The 14905-nt window shown below is 46.4% G+C and overlaps 1 protein-coding gene across 6 annotated transcripts in view; it reads right to left on the minus strand.

The window, feature by feature from the left end:
* GRB10 (growth factor receptor bound protein 10) overlaps nt 1–14905 on the minus strand; it is a 198230-nt gene that overhangs the window by 13965 nt on the left and 169360 nt on the right. For all 6 annotated transcript variants that reach the window (XM_073809482.1, XM_073809483.1, XM_033862771.2 and 3 more), the window contains 4 exons: nt 3834–3911; nt 2754–2870; nt 1807–1873; nt 1507–1594 (listed from right to left, as the gene is read on the minus strand). In XM_073809482.1, the coding sequence (XP_073665583.1) occupies nt 1507–1594; nt 1807–1873; nt 2754–2870; nt 3834–3911 (350 nt within the window). The remainder of the gene's footprint in view (nt 1–1506; nt 1595–1806; nt 1874–2753; nt 2871–3833; nt 3912–14905) is intronic.

A 14905-nucleotide genomic window follows, 5' to 3' on the forward strand; every position in this document is an offset into this window, starting at 1 on the left:
GGGAGACAGAGGAACACAGTCAAAGAAACCACAGGTACACAATTAGCAAATGACCTACTTCTTCCACAAAGGAAAGATATAAAAAAAAAAAAAAAGGAAAGAAAATGGAGTGGTGGGGAGACTACTATTATATTAAGGGAGACAGAGACACTTCAACCAGACGCACGGGGAGATCCTGCTTTAGACCAACTACATTTAAAGGACTTTCGTGTGTGTGAACGTGATGGGACTTCTGAGGACACTAAGCAACTCTTGTTTATTTTAGATGCAACGACGATAGTGCGGTTGTCTCAGAAGAAAAGGGTCCTTATTTTTCAGACACTCACTGAAATACAGTTACTGGTAAAAATTCCGAACGTCTGGGGTTTCCTTTAAAACAGCTCAGAAGAAGGAAAAAGTAGAGGAAGAAAAGTGGGAAAAGTTAGAAGGAAGGAGAGGAAGGCAAAGAGGAGAAGAGGAGAAAAAAATAATAAAAATGTAGGAAGGGGAAGAGACCAGCTCAGGTGAGCAAATTCTGAAGCTGGGCAAGAGGTAGACAGGGTTCCTCACCCTCTCCTCCCTCATGTGAAGTTTTAGAGTTCCATGATAAAACTTTTTAAAGATGAAGGATCTGAAGAACAAAAGGACTGCTGTGAGCTGAGCAGCTCCCGAGAGCCTGTCTTTTGAGTAGACCCAGGGAGAGGCAGCCACGACAAGGATGGACCAGGGCATCCAACTAACTCGTCTGGGCCTCTTTATGTGGGGGTGGGGGGTGGGGGTGGAGGCACGACTCGGGCTGAGCTCGGGAGGGACCATGCCGCGGTCACGGCCACTCACATGTCTGCAGCCACACCCGGGGCAGCTTCCTCTCATTCACAGTGATGCTGAGCCTGGCTGCCGGGTTTGCCTTGACCATGGGGGTGTCACCTTGAGAAGTGCTTGTGCACTGGGGTTGACCTCTTACCCTTGGGATCCCCGTGATGGCCACGATGGACCCAAGCTAACCTGCCAGAGGCCTGTGCCCAGGCACCTCGGCACCCAGCCACGGCCGGCACTGGCCACCAGGCACGTGAGTTCTGCTGGCCCGGGTGGGAAGAGCCACCCAAGCAGCCCTAACTGTGAGAAATGATACAGCTTTGCTGCTCTGCGTCACTAAGATCTGGGGTGGCTGGGGCAACGGCCAACGATATAAGGCATAAAGCAAAAGGTTTAGGCAAGAAGATACGGTTTTCCACTGGCCCACTGCCTTACTGATCAAAAAGAAGCAACATGCGTTCTTCATCTGTTCGAATTTCAGCAGGGAGGTAGAGAATGATTTTAGCGTGTGGACAGAAATGGACTGCAATCCCTCTCTCCACTCCGTAGCTGTGCAAACCCTGCAGCATCCTCGTTTCCCTGAGCACACTGCTCCTCCTTAGAACGAGGCTGCAACCGCTGCCCAGCCCCGCACCCCATGGCAGGATGCTCTGAGGAGCTGAGCCCAGCAGACCCTCAGCAGACGCCCACCCTGTCCGTCGCGTCCCTTACCCGTCCACGAGCCCCTGCTGCTTAATGATCCGGTGTGACTCCTCCCTGGAGATCCTGCCGTGAAACCAGTGCTGTGTCCTGTGAATCACTGCGGGAAACAGGGAAAGGTGGGTAGCCTGGGGCCCACGCACAGCGGCTGCCCTGCGAGCTCACTCAGGTCCACACGGGGCCCGGATTTCCGTGGCCGCAGCTTTCGTGCTGTGCTCTGGGCCTGGACAACGTTGGAAAGCTCGGGGAGGGTTGGGAGCTCTTTTATTTTATTTATGTACAAAAACATCAGGCCAAGATGCCAGCGTTTACCTGTACTTAGGGTGGAAGGGTGGAGGGGGCTCTGGCTCCCGAGGACATTCATCCGCGTGCTTCGCTTCTGCAAAAGAAATCCCCGCGTTAGCGCTGAGACAGCGGAGTGACACAAACAGCACGCCACCTGGGACACAGCTGGGGCGGGGAGCTGGCCAGGTGACAGGGCCCTCGACCACGGAATGACAGACACCTCAGTCCCATGTGACCACAAGGACAGACAGCTTACAGGTGGCAGTTGTTAAAAACAAAACCAGAAGCATCCCCATCCTAGTATATTTCTAAGGATTCCAGGATGGAAGCAGAGACGTGTTTGTCACACACAAGACATGGAGTGAAATTCCCAATACATCTTAGGAGAAAAGCACGAGATTTCCCAGGGAACTCAGGCAGGTCTGAACACTGGTCGTGGCTTTGGGTGCATTCTCCTTTTCTGCGCACTCTGAGGCTGAAGGAGGGGGAGGCTTTCGGAGCCAGAGCTGTGGGCTTGTGTTTTGTACACTGTCTTTAAAGCTCAGAAAAGCTTGGAAGTTGGGAGATATTCATCCATCTGGCGATTAGGAACTTGGGCCTCAGAGTAAAAAGACTGTCCAAGGCTGTGAAGCTAGTTAGAGGTCGAGCCACACTCGGAATACCTGGCCTCACGCTCTGTCCGCCCGGAAGACTCCAGCAGGAACGGGGCTGCGAGCCGGGGGAACCCAGGGCTCTGCTCCTTGCCCCTCCCCCCACGGGAGCCCAGGGACGAGGGTGGTGGGGTGGCAGGGTGCTGGGCACATGGAGGAGCCCAGGAGGGCCAAGGCTTCCTGCAGCTGAGAACTCACAGCCACCCACCCTCCCAGCCTCTCACCCCCTGACGCCAGCACACAGCCCTTCTTCGGGGGGCAGACCAGGCGTGGAGTGGCCACCGCGAGGGAGCCCGTCCTGGCGGGACAGGGCCATGGCCTTACCCTCCAGGCGTGGCCTTCTTCCAGGGCTGCACTCTGAGCCTCAGCTGGGTTCTCGATCACTCTTCCTGTTTGCCCAGAAAAATCCATGGCCACGAGGGAGTTCTCAGAGACACTGCGCTGGAAACGAGAGGCCGTGAGTTCTTAAGATGCAGGGAAACAGCCAGGGAGCAGGTGGGAACCTTGGCACAGAACGGCTGTGCCTGGGGAGGGGCAGGAGAGGACGGGCAAGTCCCCCCACCACCCCAACTCTCTAAGGATCAGATGGAACATTCAGTGCTGCAAGTGCCCTTGGACTAAAAATGGCTTGGGTTTTTCTCAAGAAGAACAAAGAAACGTTCCAGTCCTCTCGAGGTATTCGAAGGCCACTGGTGAGGCTGCTGGTACCCACAGGATCGGGACTGTGTGGTGTTTCACGGGGTCCCGAACGTGCACTAAAACTCATCCAAGAAATGGAAACGTCAAGTGCAAGCCAGCCCTCACCACAGCCGAGTCGGGTAAGTTAGTTCCGGGAAACCCAGGGACTCGTTCTGTGGGATAGTTTGACATCTAGGAATGGACATCGAGGGGCTGTTAAGATCATAGTTGGAGAGGATGAAGCATTTCTGCACCTCTGGGAACTAAAGTCCATCCTGAGAACACAAGATGACTCACTACAGTCTCAATTCTCACAGAGAAAGACTTAAGCGTCATGGTCAACAGCACCGCGGGTCCCACAGCTGAAATGGACAAAAGCGAAGGCGGGAAGGCGGCTCCTCAGCGGAGCTGAGAGTTGCTGTCGACATTTCTGAGCATGTGACTAGAAAGCCCTTAAACGGAGCCATCTACTGAGGCAACCCTGCGGGGAGACGCGGGGACAGGGTGAGGGTGGCAGAGGAATCTGCTCCCGGCAGGCACGCTGTTGGGACGACCAGGTCCACCTTCTGGGAAACGCAAGGTGGAGAGATATTCTGGCTTCTCTGAAACGCACAAGCTCGTTCTGCAGCTTCTCTGGTCAGCCTCGTCGGAAACGAGATGTCCACAGCGCACGCTGACGCAGCAGCTGAGAAGGAACTTGGTTTTGGGGCCGGCAGCTTTACTTACCACTGGAGTTGAGAAGGGGGACAGCATGGCCTTCCTCTGCTGAGGGATTCTGTAGTTCTGGTAAAGGAGCATTCCATACTGAAGGGGAAAGGAAGGCCAGAGTCAGCCACTGGGGGGGGGCCTCGGGAGCCCCCAAAGCCCCAGATGTGGCAAACCCACGGCCGCGGGGGGCAACAGTCATACAGAACAATGAGCAATCCTTGCCAACAGGCTGGTGAACTCAAGAACAAACACCCAACAGAGCACCGTCTCTGGGGCCTGCCACCGCCAACACTCCATAGACAGTTACCGCCGACTGTCTTGGGATCCTGGGTGGGCAGGAAGTAAGCAGGGCAGTAACAGCGTAATAACGATGAGAGAAGAACAACAACCTTACTGAATGTTGCTACAGGCAAAGCTCTCTTCTAAGTGCTTTATGCTGCTCTTTTATTTAATCTTCTCCATTTTACGAAATATGTACTCTATCCCCATTTTACAAATAACAGAACACAAAGAAGTGAAGCAAGTTGCTCAAGGTCATGGTAAAGTATGGATTCAGGATCTGAATGTACGAGCCTGTTCCCAAACCAGCGCTCTTCCTAACCACCAGGCTTCCTGCCCAAGCAGCTCGGTGGCTCATGCTTTATTTCCCCAGGAAATAAGCACTACGGGTCCTGCAAAGTCTCGTACACTCCCAACATCCCAACCTACGCTCCCCAATTACCCACTCAAACCACATAGAAAAGAAACAAGGTCAGGAAGAGAAAACTCAGGTATCAAGTGGGCTGCATCTTCCTCCTCACTGTCCTTTATGGATGTAAGCTCATTTCCAGCTTGAGGCCCTGCAGTACTCGTTTCTAAAGTTAACATATTTGGGACATGATGAAAAGGTCTAACACAGGTACAACTGCACTCCCATGAGAGGCGAAGAGAGAGAACGGCTTAGAAGAAATGTTTGAGATAAGGGCCAAGAATTTTCCAGAACTAAAAAAATCCCACCAAGCTACAGAATCTAGGAGTGGGATAAAAACGAAACAAAAACGAACAAACAAACAAACAAAACCACCCAGGAACATCATGGAAAACAGAGACAAAGAGAAAATGTTGAAAGCAACCGTAGGAAGACACACTTTACTTTCACAGAAGCTATGAGAGGAGGAACAGCTGACTTTTTAACTTGAATGATGGGAGTTAGAAGACAATGGGATGGGTGAAATGCAGGAGAAAATAACCTCTAACCAAGGATTCAACCATCAGTGAAAAGTTCCTTCAATAATGAAAATAAGATAAAAATATACCAAACAAAAACGGAGAGAGTTTTGTTGCCAACAGGCCCATACTCAAACAGCTGCTGAGTGGAATTCTGGTCCCGGAGACAAGAATATAGACTCAGTGAACAACAAACTGCAGGGGAGACCTTCAAGATGGCGGAGGAGTGAGATGTGGAGATCGCCCTCCTCCCCACAAATACATCAGAAATACATCTACATGTGGAACAACTCCTACAGAACACATACTGAACACTGGCAGAAGACCTCAGACCTCCCAAAAGGCAAGAAAGTCCACAAGTACCTGGGGAGGGAAAAAGAAAAAAGAATAAACAGAGACAAAAGAATAGGGACGGGACCTGCACCAGTGGGAGGGAGCTGTGAAGGAGGAAAGGTTTCCACACACTAGGAAGCCCCTTCACTGGCGGAGTCGGGGGGAAGCTTCAGAGTCATGGAGGAGAGCGCAGCCATAGAGGTGCGGAGGGCAAAGCGGAGAGATTCCCGCACAGAGGATCAGTGCCGACTGGCACTCACCAGCCCGAGAGGCTTGTCTGCTCACCCGCCGGGGCGGGCGGGGCTGGGAGCTGAGGCTCGGGTTTCGGTCGGAGCGCAGGGAGAGGACTGGGGTTGGTGGCGTGAACACAGCCTGAAGGGGCTAGTGCACCACGGCTACCCAGGAGAGGGTCTGGGAGAAGGTCTGGAGCTGCCTAAGAGTCAAGAGACCATTTTTTCAGGGTGCGCGAGGAGAGGGTATTAAAAGCGCTGCCTAAACAAGCTCCAGAGACGGGCACGAGCCACGGCTCCAGCGTGGACACGAGAGATGGTCATGAAACGCTAAGGCTGCTGATGCCGCCGCCAAGAAACCTGTGTGCAAGAACAGGTCACTATCCACACCTCCCCGCCCGGGAGCCTGTGCAGCCCGCTGCTGCCAGGGTCCCATGATCTGGGGACAACCTCCCCAGGAGAACGCACAGCGCGCTTCAGGCTGTGGCAACGTCACACCGGCCTCTGCCGCTGCAGGCTTGCCCTGCATTCCATACACTCCCTCCCACGCCCCCCACATGAGTGAGCCAGAGCTCCCTAATCAGCTGCTCCTTTAACCCCGTCCTGTCTGAGCGAAGAACAGATGCCCTCAGGTGACCTACACGCAGAGGCGGGACCAAATCCAAAGCTGAGCCCCAGGAGCTGTGCGTACAAAGAAGAGAAAGGGAAATCTCTCCCAGCAGCCTCAGAAGCAGCGGATTCAAGTTCCACAATCAACTTGACGTATCCTGCATCTGCGGAATACTCGAATAGACAACGAATTATCCCAAAATTGAGGCGGTGGACTTTGGGAGCAACGATATCTATCTATCTATCTATGTATCTATCTATCTAGATATAGATATATAGATATATCTATATCTATATCTATATTTTTTTCCTTTTTCTCTTTTTGTGAGTGTGTATGCATATGCTTCTTTGTGTGATTCTGTCTGTATAGCTTTGCCTTTACCATTTGTCCTAGGGTTCTCTCTTTTTTTTTTTCCTTAGTATAGTTTTTAGTGCTTGTTATCATTGGTGGATTTGCTTTTTGGTTTGGTTGCTCTCTTCTTTCTCCCTTTCTTTTTTTAATTACTTAAAAATTGTTTTGTTTTTAATAATTATTTTTTATTTTAATAACTTTCTTTTCTTTTCTTTCTTTCTTTCTTTTCTTCTCCCTTTTCTTCTGAGCTGTGTGGCTGACAGGGTCTTGGTGCTCTGGTCGGGTATCAGGCCTGTGCCTCTGAGGTGGGAGAGCTGAGTTCAGGACGTTGGTCCACCAGAGACCTCCTGGCTGCATGTAATACCAAACAGTGAAAGCTCTCCCAGAGATCTCCATCTCAGGGCTACGACCCAGATCCACTCAACGACCAGCAAGCTACAGTGCTGGACACCCTATGCCAAACAACTAGCAAGACAGGAACACAACCCCACCCATTAGCAGAGAGGCTGCCTAAAATCATAATAAGGTCACATACATCCCAAAACACAACACCGGACATGGTCCTGCCCACCAGAAAGACAAGATCCAGCCTCATCCACCAGAACACAGGCACTAGTCCCCTCACCAGGAAGCTGACACAACCCACTGAACCAACCTTAGCCACTGGGGGCAGACACTAAAAACAACAGGAACTACGAACCTGCAGCCTGCAAAAAGGAGACCCCAAACACAGTAAGTTAAGCAAAATGAGAAGACAGAGAAACGCACAGCAGATGAAGGAGCAAGGTAAAAACCCACCAGACCAAACAAATGAAGAGGAAATAGGCAGTCTACCTGAAAAAGAATTCAGAATAATGATAGTAAAGATGATCCAAAATCTTGGAAATAGAATGGAGAAAATGCAAGAAACATTTAACAAGGACCTAGAAGAACTATAGATGAAACAAACAATGATGAACAACACAATAAATGAAATTAAAAATACTCTAGATGGGATCAATAGCAGAATAACTGAGGCAGAAGGATGGATAAGTGACCTGGAAGATAAAATAGTGGAAATAACTACTGCAGAGCAGAATGAAGAAAAAAGAATGAAAAGAATTGAGGACAGTCTCAGAGACCTCTGGGACAACATTAAACGAACCAACATTTGAATTATAGGCGTCCCAGAAGAAGAAGAGAAAAAAAAGGGGGCTGAGAAAATATTTGAAGAGATTATAGTTGAAAACTTCCCTAATATGGTAAAGGAAATAGTTAATCAAGTCCAGGAAGTGCAGAGAGTCCCACATAGGATAAATCCAAGGAGAAGCACGAGAAGAAACATATTAATCAAACTATCAAAAATTAAATACACAGAAAAAATATTAAAAGCAGCAAAGTAAAAACAACAAATAACATAGAAGGGAATCCCCATAAGGTTAACAGCTGATCGTTCAGCAGAAACTCTGCAAGCCAGAAGGGACTGGCAGGACATATTTAAAGTGATAAAAGGGAAAAACCTACAACCAAGATTACTCTACCCAGCAAGGATCTCATTCAGATTCGATGGAGAAATCAAAACCTTTACAGACAAGCAAAAGCTAAGAGAATTCAGCATCACCAAACCAGCTTTACAGTAAATGCTAAAGGACTTTTCTAGGCAGGAAACACAAGAGAAGGAAAACAACTATAATAACTAACCCAAAACAATTAAGAAAATGGTAATAGGAACATATGTATCGATAATTACCTTAAATGTAAATGGATTAAATGCTCCAACCAAAAGACACAGACTGGCTGAATGGATACAAAAACAAGACCCCTATATATGCTGTTTACAAGAGACCCACTTCAGACCTAGGAACACATACAGACCAAAAGTGAGGGGATGGAAAAGATATTCCATGCAAATGGAAATCAAAAGAAAGCTGGAGTAGCAACTGTCATATCAGACAAAACAGACTTTAAAACAAAGACTGTTACAAGAGACAAAGAAGGACGCTACATAATGATCAAGGGATCAATCCAAGAAGAAGATATAACAATTGCAAATATTTATTCACCAAACATAGGAGCACCTAAATACATAAGGCAAATGCTAACAGCCATAAAAGGGGAAATCGACAGTAACATAATCATAGTAGGGGACTTTAACACCCCACTTTCACCAATGGACAAATGATCCAAAATGAAAAAAAATAAGGAAACACAAGCTTTAAATGATACATTAAACAAGATGGATTTAACTGATAATTATAGGACACTGCATACAAAAACAGCAGAATACACTTTCTTCTCAAGTGCTCATGGAACATTCTCCAGGAGAGATCATATCTTGGGTCACAAATCAAACTTTGGTAACTTTAAGAAAATTGAAATTGTATCAAGTATCTTTTCTGACCACAACATTGTGACACTAGATATCAATTACAGGGAAAAAATCTGTAAAAAATACAAATACATGGAGGCTACACAATACACTACTTAATAACAAAGAGATCACTGAAGAAATCAAAGAGGAAATAAAAAAATACATAGAAACACATGACAAGGAAAACATGATGACCCAAAACCTATGGCATGCAGCAAAGGCAGTTCTAAGAGGGAAGTTTATAGCAATACAATCCTACCTCAAGAAACAAGAAAAATCTCAAATAAACAACCTAACCTTACACCTAAAGCAATTAGAGAAAGAAGAACCCCAAAACCCCAAACTTAGCAGAAGGAAAGAAATAATAAAAATCAGATTAGAAATAAATGAAAAAGAAATGAAGGAAACAATAGCAAAGATCAATAAAGCTAAAAGCTGGTTCTTTCAGAAGATAAACAAAATTGATAAACCACTAGCCAGACTCATCAAGTAAAAAAGGGAGAAGACTCAAATCAATAGAATTATAAATGAAAAAGAAGAAGTAATAACTGACTCTTCAGAAATACAAAGGATCATGAGAGACTACTACAAGCAACTATATGTCAATAAAATGGACAACCTGGAAGAAATGGACAAATTCTTAGAAATGCACAACCTTCCGAGACTGAACCAGGAAGAAATAGAAAATATAAACAGACCAATCATAAGCACTGTAATTGAGACTGTGATTAAAAATCTTCCAACAAACAAAAGCCCAGGACCAGATGGCTTCACAGGCGAATTCTATCAAACATTTAGAGAAGAGCTAACACCTACCCTTCGCAAACTCTTCCAAAATATAGCAGAGGGAGAAACACTCCCAAGCTCATTCTACGAGGCCACCATCACCCTGACACCAAAACCAGACAAGGATGTCACAAAGAAAGAAATCTACAAGCCAGTATCACTGATGAACATAGTTGTAAAAATCCTCTACAAAATACTAGCAAACAGAATCCAACAGCACATTAAAAGGATCATACACCATGATCAAGTGAGGTTTATCCCAGGAACGCAAGGATTCTACAAAATATGCAAATCAATCAATGTGATACACCATTTTAACAAACTGAAGAGCAAAAACCATATGATCATCTCAATAGGTGCAGAAAAAGCTTTTGACAAAATTCAACACCCATTTATGATAATAACCCTCCGGAAAGTAGGCACAGAGGGAACTTACCTCAACATGATAAAGGCGATATATGACAAACCCACAGCCAACATTGTTCTCAATGGTGAAAAACTGAAAACATTTCCACTAAGATCAGGAACAAGACAAGGTTGCCCACTCTCACCACTATTATTCAACATAGTTTTGGAAGTTTCAGCCACAGCCATCAGAGAAGAAAAAGAAATAAAAGGAATCCAAATCGGAAAAGAAGAAGTAAAGCTGTCACTGTTTGTAGATGACATGATACTATACATAGAGAATCCTAAAGACGCTACCAGAAAACTACTAGAGCTAATCAATGAATTTGGTAAAGTAGCAGGATACAAAATTAATGCACAGAAATCTTTTGCATTCCTATACACTAATGATGAAAAATCTGAAAGAGAAATTAAGGAAACACTCCCATTTACCACTGCAACAAAAAGAATAAAATACCTAGGAATAAACCTACCTAAGGAGACAAAAGACCTGTATGCAGAAAACTGTAAGACACTGATGAAAGAAATTAAAGATGATACAAACAGATGGAGAGGTATACCATGTTCTTGGATTGGAAGAATCAACATTGTGAAAATGACTATACTACCCAAAGCAATCTACAGATTCAATGCAATCCCTATCAAACTACCAATGGCATTTTTCATAGAACTAGAACAAAAAATTTCACAATTTGCATGGAAACACAAAAGACTCTGAGGAGCCAAAGCAATCTTGAGAAAGAAAAAAGGAGCTGGAGGAACCAGGCTCCCTGAATTCAGACTATACTACAAAGCTACAGTAATCAAGACAGTATGGTACTGGCACAAAAACAGAAATACAGATCAATGGAACAGGATAGAAAGCCCAGAGATAAACCCACGCACATATGGTTACCTTATTTTTGATGAAGGAGGCAAGAATATACAATGGAGAAAAGACAGCCTCTTCAATAAGTGGTGTTGGGAAAATGGACAGCTACATGTTAAAGAATGAAATTAGAACACTCCCTAACACGATACACAAAAATAAACTCAAAATGTATTAAAGACCTAAATGTAAGGCCAGAAACTAGAAAACTCTTAGAGGAAAACATAGGCAGAACAGTCTATGACATAAATCACAGCAAGATCCTTTTTGACCCACCTCCTAGAGAAATGGAAATAAAAGCAAAAATAAACAAATTGGACCTAATGAAACTTAAAAGCTTTTGCACAGCAAAGGAAACCATAAACAAGATGAAAAGACAATCCTCTGAATGGGAGGAAGTATTTGCAAATGAAGCAACTGACAAAGGATTAATCTCCAAAATTTACAAGCAGCTCATGCAGCTCAATATCAAAAAAAACAAACAACCCAACCCAAAAATGGGCAGAAGACCTAAACAGACATTTCTCCAAAGAAGATATACAGACTGCCAACAAACACATGAAAGGATGCTCAACATCACTAATCATTAGAGAAATGCAAATCAAAACTACAATGAGGTATCACCTCACACCAGTCAGAATGGCCATCAAAAAGTGTACAAACAATAAAGGCTGGAGAGGGTGTGCAGAAAAGGGAACCCTCTTGCACTGTTGGTGGGAATGTAAATTGATACAGCCACTATGGAGAACAGTATGGAGGTTCCTTAAAAAGCTAAAAATAGAACTACCATACGACCCAGCAATCTCACTACTGGGCATATACCCTGAGGATACCATAATTCAAAAAGAGTCATGTACCACAATGTTCACTGCAGCTCTACTGACAGTAGCCAGGACATGGTAGCAACGTAAATGTCCATCGACAGATGAATGGATAAAAAAGATGTGGCACATATATACAGTAGAATATTACTCAGCCATAAAAAGAAAAAAAATTGAGTTGTTTTTAGTGAGGTGGATGGACCTACAGTCTCTCATACAGAGTGAAGTAAGTCAGAAAGAGGAAAAACAAATACCATATGCTAACACATACATATGGAACCTAAAAAAAAAAAAAAAGGTTATGAAGAACCTAGGGGCAGGATGGAATAAAGACGCAGACATAGAGAATGGACTTGAGGACGTGGGGAGGGGCAAGTGAAAGCTGGGACGAAGCGAGAGAGAGGCATGGACATATATACACTACCAAACGTAAAATAGATAGCTAGTGGGAAGCAGCTGCATAGCACAGGGACATCAGCTCGGTGCTTTGTGACCACCTAGAGGGGTGGGATAGGGAGGGTAGGAGGGAGACGCAAGAGGGAGACGCAAGAGGGAGGGGATATGGGAACATATGAATATGTAGAGCTGATTCACTTTGTTATACAGCAGAAACTAACACACCATTGTAAAGCAATTATACTCCAATAAAGATGTTAAAAAAAAAAGAACAAATTGCAGTGTCTACTTAAGATGCCACGTCTGACCAGGATTTCAAAGGACAGCACAGCCCTGAAGTGTGAAGGTGACCAAAACCTCAGCATACGGTGTAAGTCCTGGTTCTGTGACAGTTTACACAGCACTGAGCTTGAATATTCCTCAAAGCTTAGAGAAATTCATTTTTTAAAAAAATGTAGCTCAATTTCTCCTTCTGTGTTTTTCAGTCAATTTCAAGGTTTTTCTGTTTTTGCAAAGAATGTCCATTTCATCTTGATTTAAAATACAACAGTAGGTGGATATGCATAGCATGTCTTCAGTTTTCCCATTTTAAAAATGACTGGGTTTTACGTGCCTTCCTTCATTTCTACTCCCCACGTACTTCGATTCCCCCTTGTTTCTGTCTGTCTGTGTAGAAAAGACAGGTGTCTGTGCTTGCAGTTCAGACAGGGTGGCCGGGGGTTGCTCACACACCACGCGGCACAGCGTGTGGGTGGGAGACAGAAAGGGATGGGGCAGGCGGATCTCCAAAGGGCTTCAGGGTGAGATGCACTTCGGGGATGCTGAGAGCGGCCGCTGTTTCTGAACGAACATCGAAACTGCACCGTGTGCTAGTAACTGGCCTGCCTGCCAGGAGTTTCTGACTCTGCTTTTGAGTCAAACGGTGGGCTTACTCTCCCTGGGCCCTGCGGCTGGGGCAGACCAGGCGAGCAGTCTGGACCTGAGCCTGTGAGTGGGAGTGACATGTGTCACTTCTGTGGATGGGAGACCCCCTGGCTCTGCCTTCCCTTCCCCGGCTGAGGTCATGACGGGGCCACGCCACCTGCCATGTCTGAGCTGGATTCGTCTTTGCTGTTAGAACTGCTGAGATTGGATTTTTTTTTTGCCATTTACCAATAACCTGAGATGCCATGTAATTCAGTCTTTTTGTCTATTTCACATATTGAGGAATTATCCAAAATTTTGCCTGAAGGGGGAAAGGGTTTTGCTACATAAAAATAAAATCTGGGAACCACTAGACTTGAGAGATCACCTTGCAGGGAAGAGGATGAGAGAGAAGAGCTATATCAGGGCCTTTCATTCTTTCAGATTGTTTCATTTTGCTAGGCACTAGAGAAGATGTCTCCCCAACTTCTCAGTAGTCAGAGGACTGGCTTTTAGGGACCACGGGTCTGGACTCTGGGATCCAGAGAGGCCATGAGTTTGGCTGTGAGCGTGAAGGCAGGTGGCACCGTCAGACGGGAGGGCGGAACACACCTGAGCCATTTCCCAAGCTCTACCTGGGCTTCCTAAGAAGCCCCCCAGGGAGGGGCATGGAGTCTCAGCTGGCCCATCTCCAGGCGCTCTCTCCTCACCTGTACTGCGAGGGCCCCCCCCTTCCCCTAGGTTCTCATGATGATTAAACAGGGTGACGTGAAGCTCCCTCCGGCAGGCGCGAGCAGGCAGCAAACATCACGGTGTTATCACCAGAGCCCGGATGCTTTGCCTCTGCTCTGAACAGCTGGTCAGCACGCCCCTGCGCTACCCGGCGAACCGTTCCGTGTTTGCGCTGCTTCTGGGCGCTGGACGCCTCCTCTTGGCCCCAGACTCCACAACGCCTGTGTGCCAGGGCTGAGGCTCCCTGGCTGCTGTCATGCCCAACATCCACTGTAACTGTCTTCTCCATGTCAAGTAATTCAGTTCAGAATCCTGTGTGCTTTTTTTTTTTTAGCCTCTTTAAGAGGTTTAGACTTTTTAAAAAAATTTTATTTATTTTTTTGGGCTGCGCTTGGGTGGCTTGCAGGATCTTAGTTCCTCAACCAGGAATTGAACCAGGGCCCCGGCAGTGACAGCGCTGAGTTCTAACCACTGGACCACCAGGGAGTTCCCTACAGAAACCTGTATTGATGAAGCAAGACCTCGCTCTTGGGGAAGAATCTCTAGGGCAGCTTAAGAATCATCTAGAAGGTGGAGGGGGTGGGAAGGAGCCGGTAGGTAACTAACACCGTCTTCGTACTCCTTGTGCTGTCCCTGCAGTCTTTACGAAATCATTTAGGAAACAATGGAATAGCAGGCAGAGGAACAAAAGCGGGTGTTAGCCAGTTTTCTCCTCTGGAGGCTTGAGCTATCATTTTTTTTAAAGAAAGTATACCAGTGTTGGTACTTCAAGGCACAGGAAGGTCTAGGTTAATTCAAAAGCAGGCCTTCCTCTCAAAAAAGCCCTGGGATTTCAATACCGTCCAAATTGCCCAATATCAGCCACCACAGACCTGCTTCCTGGCCAGAGTTGGAGACACCGGGAGGGCAGAGCTTTACATTTCAGCTTCAGGCCCGAGGTCTCCGACGTGCGTTCTCCACACAGGGACGTGGCACATCCGACCCACTATTAGGGGGCAAGGGTGTTGGAGGGTTAAAGCTTGGGGAGGGACCTCTCAGCACTCACTACAGACCACGGAAAGAGGCAACCAACGTTTCCTTGGTCTGCGGCAGCAAGACC

The sequence above is a fragment of the Tursiops truncatus genome, chromosome 9, assembly GCF_011762595.2.
Source record: "Tursiops truncatus isolate mTurTru1 chromosome 9, mTurTru1.mat.Y, whole genome shotgun sequence".
Classification (NCBI taxonomy): Eukaryota; Metazoa; Chordata; class Mammalia; order Artiodactyla; family Delphinidae; genus Tursiops; species Tursiops truncatus.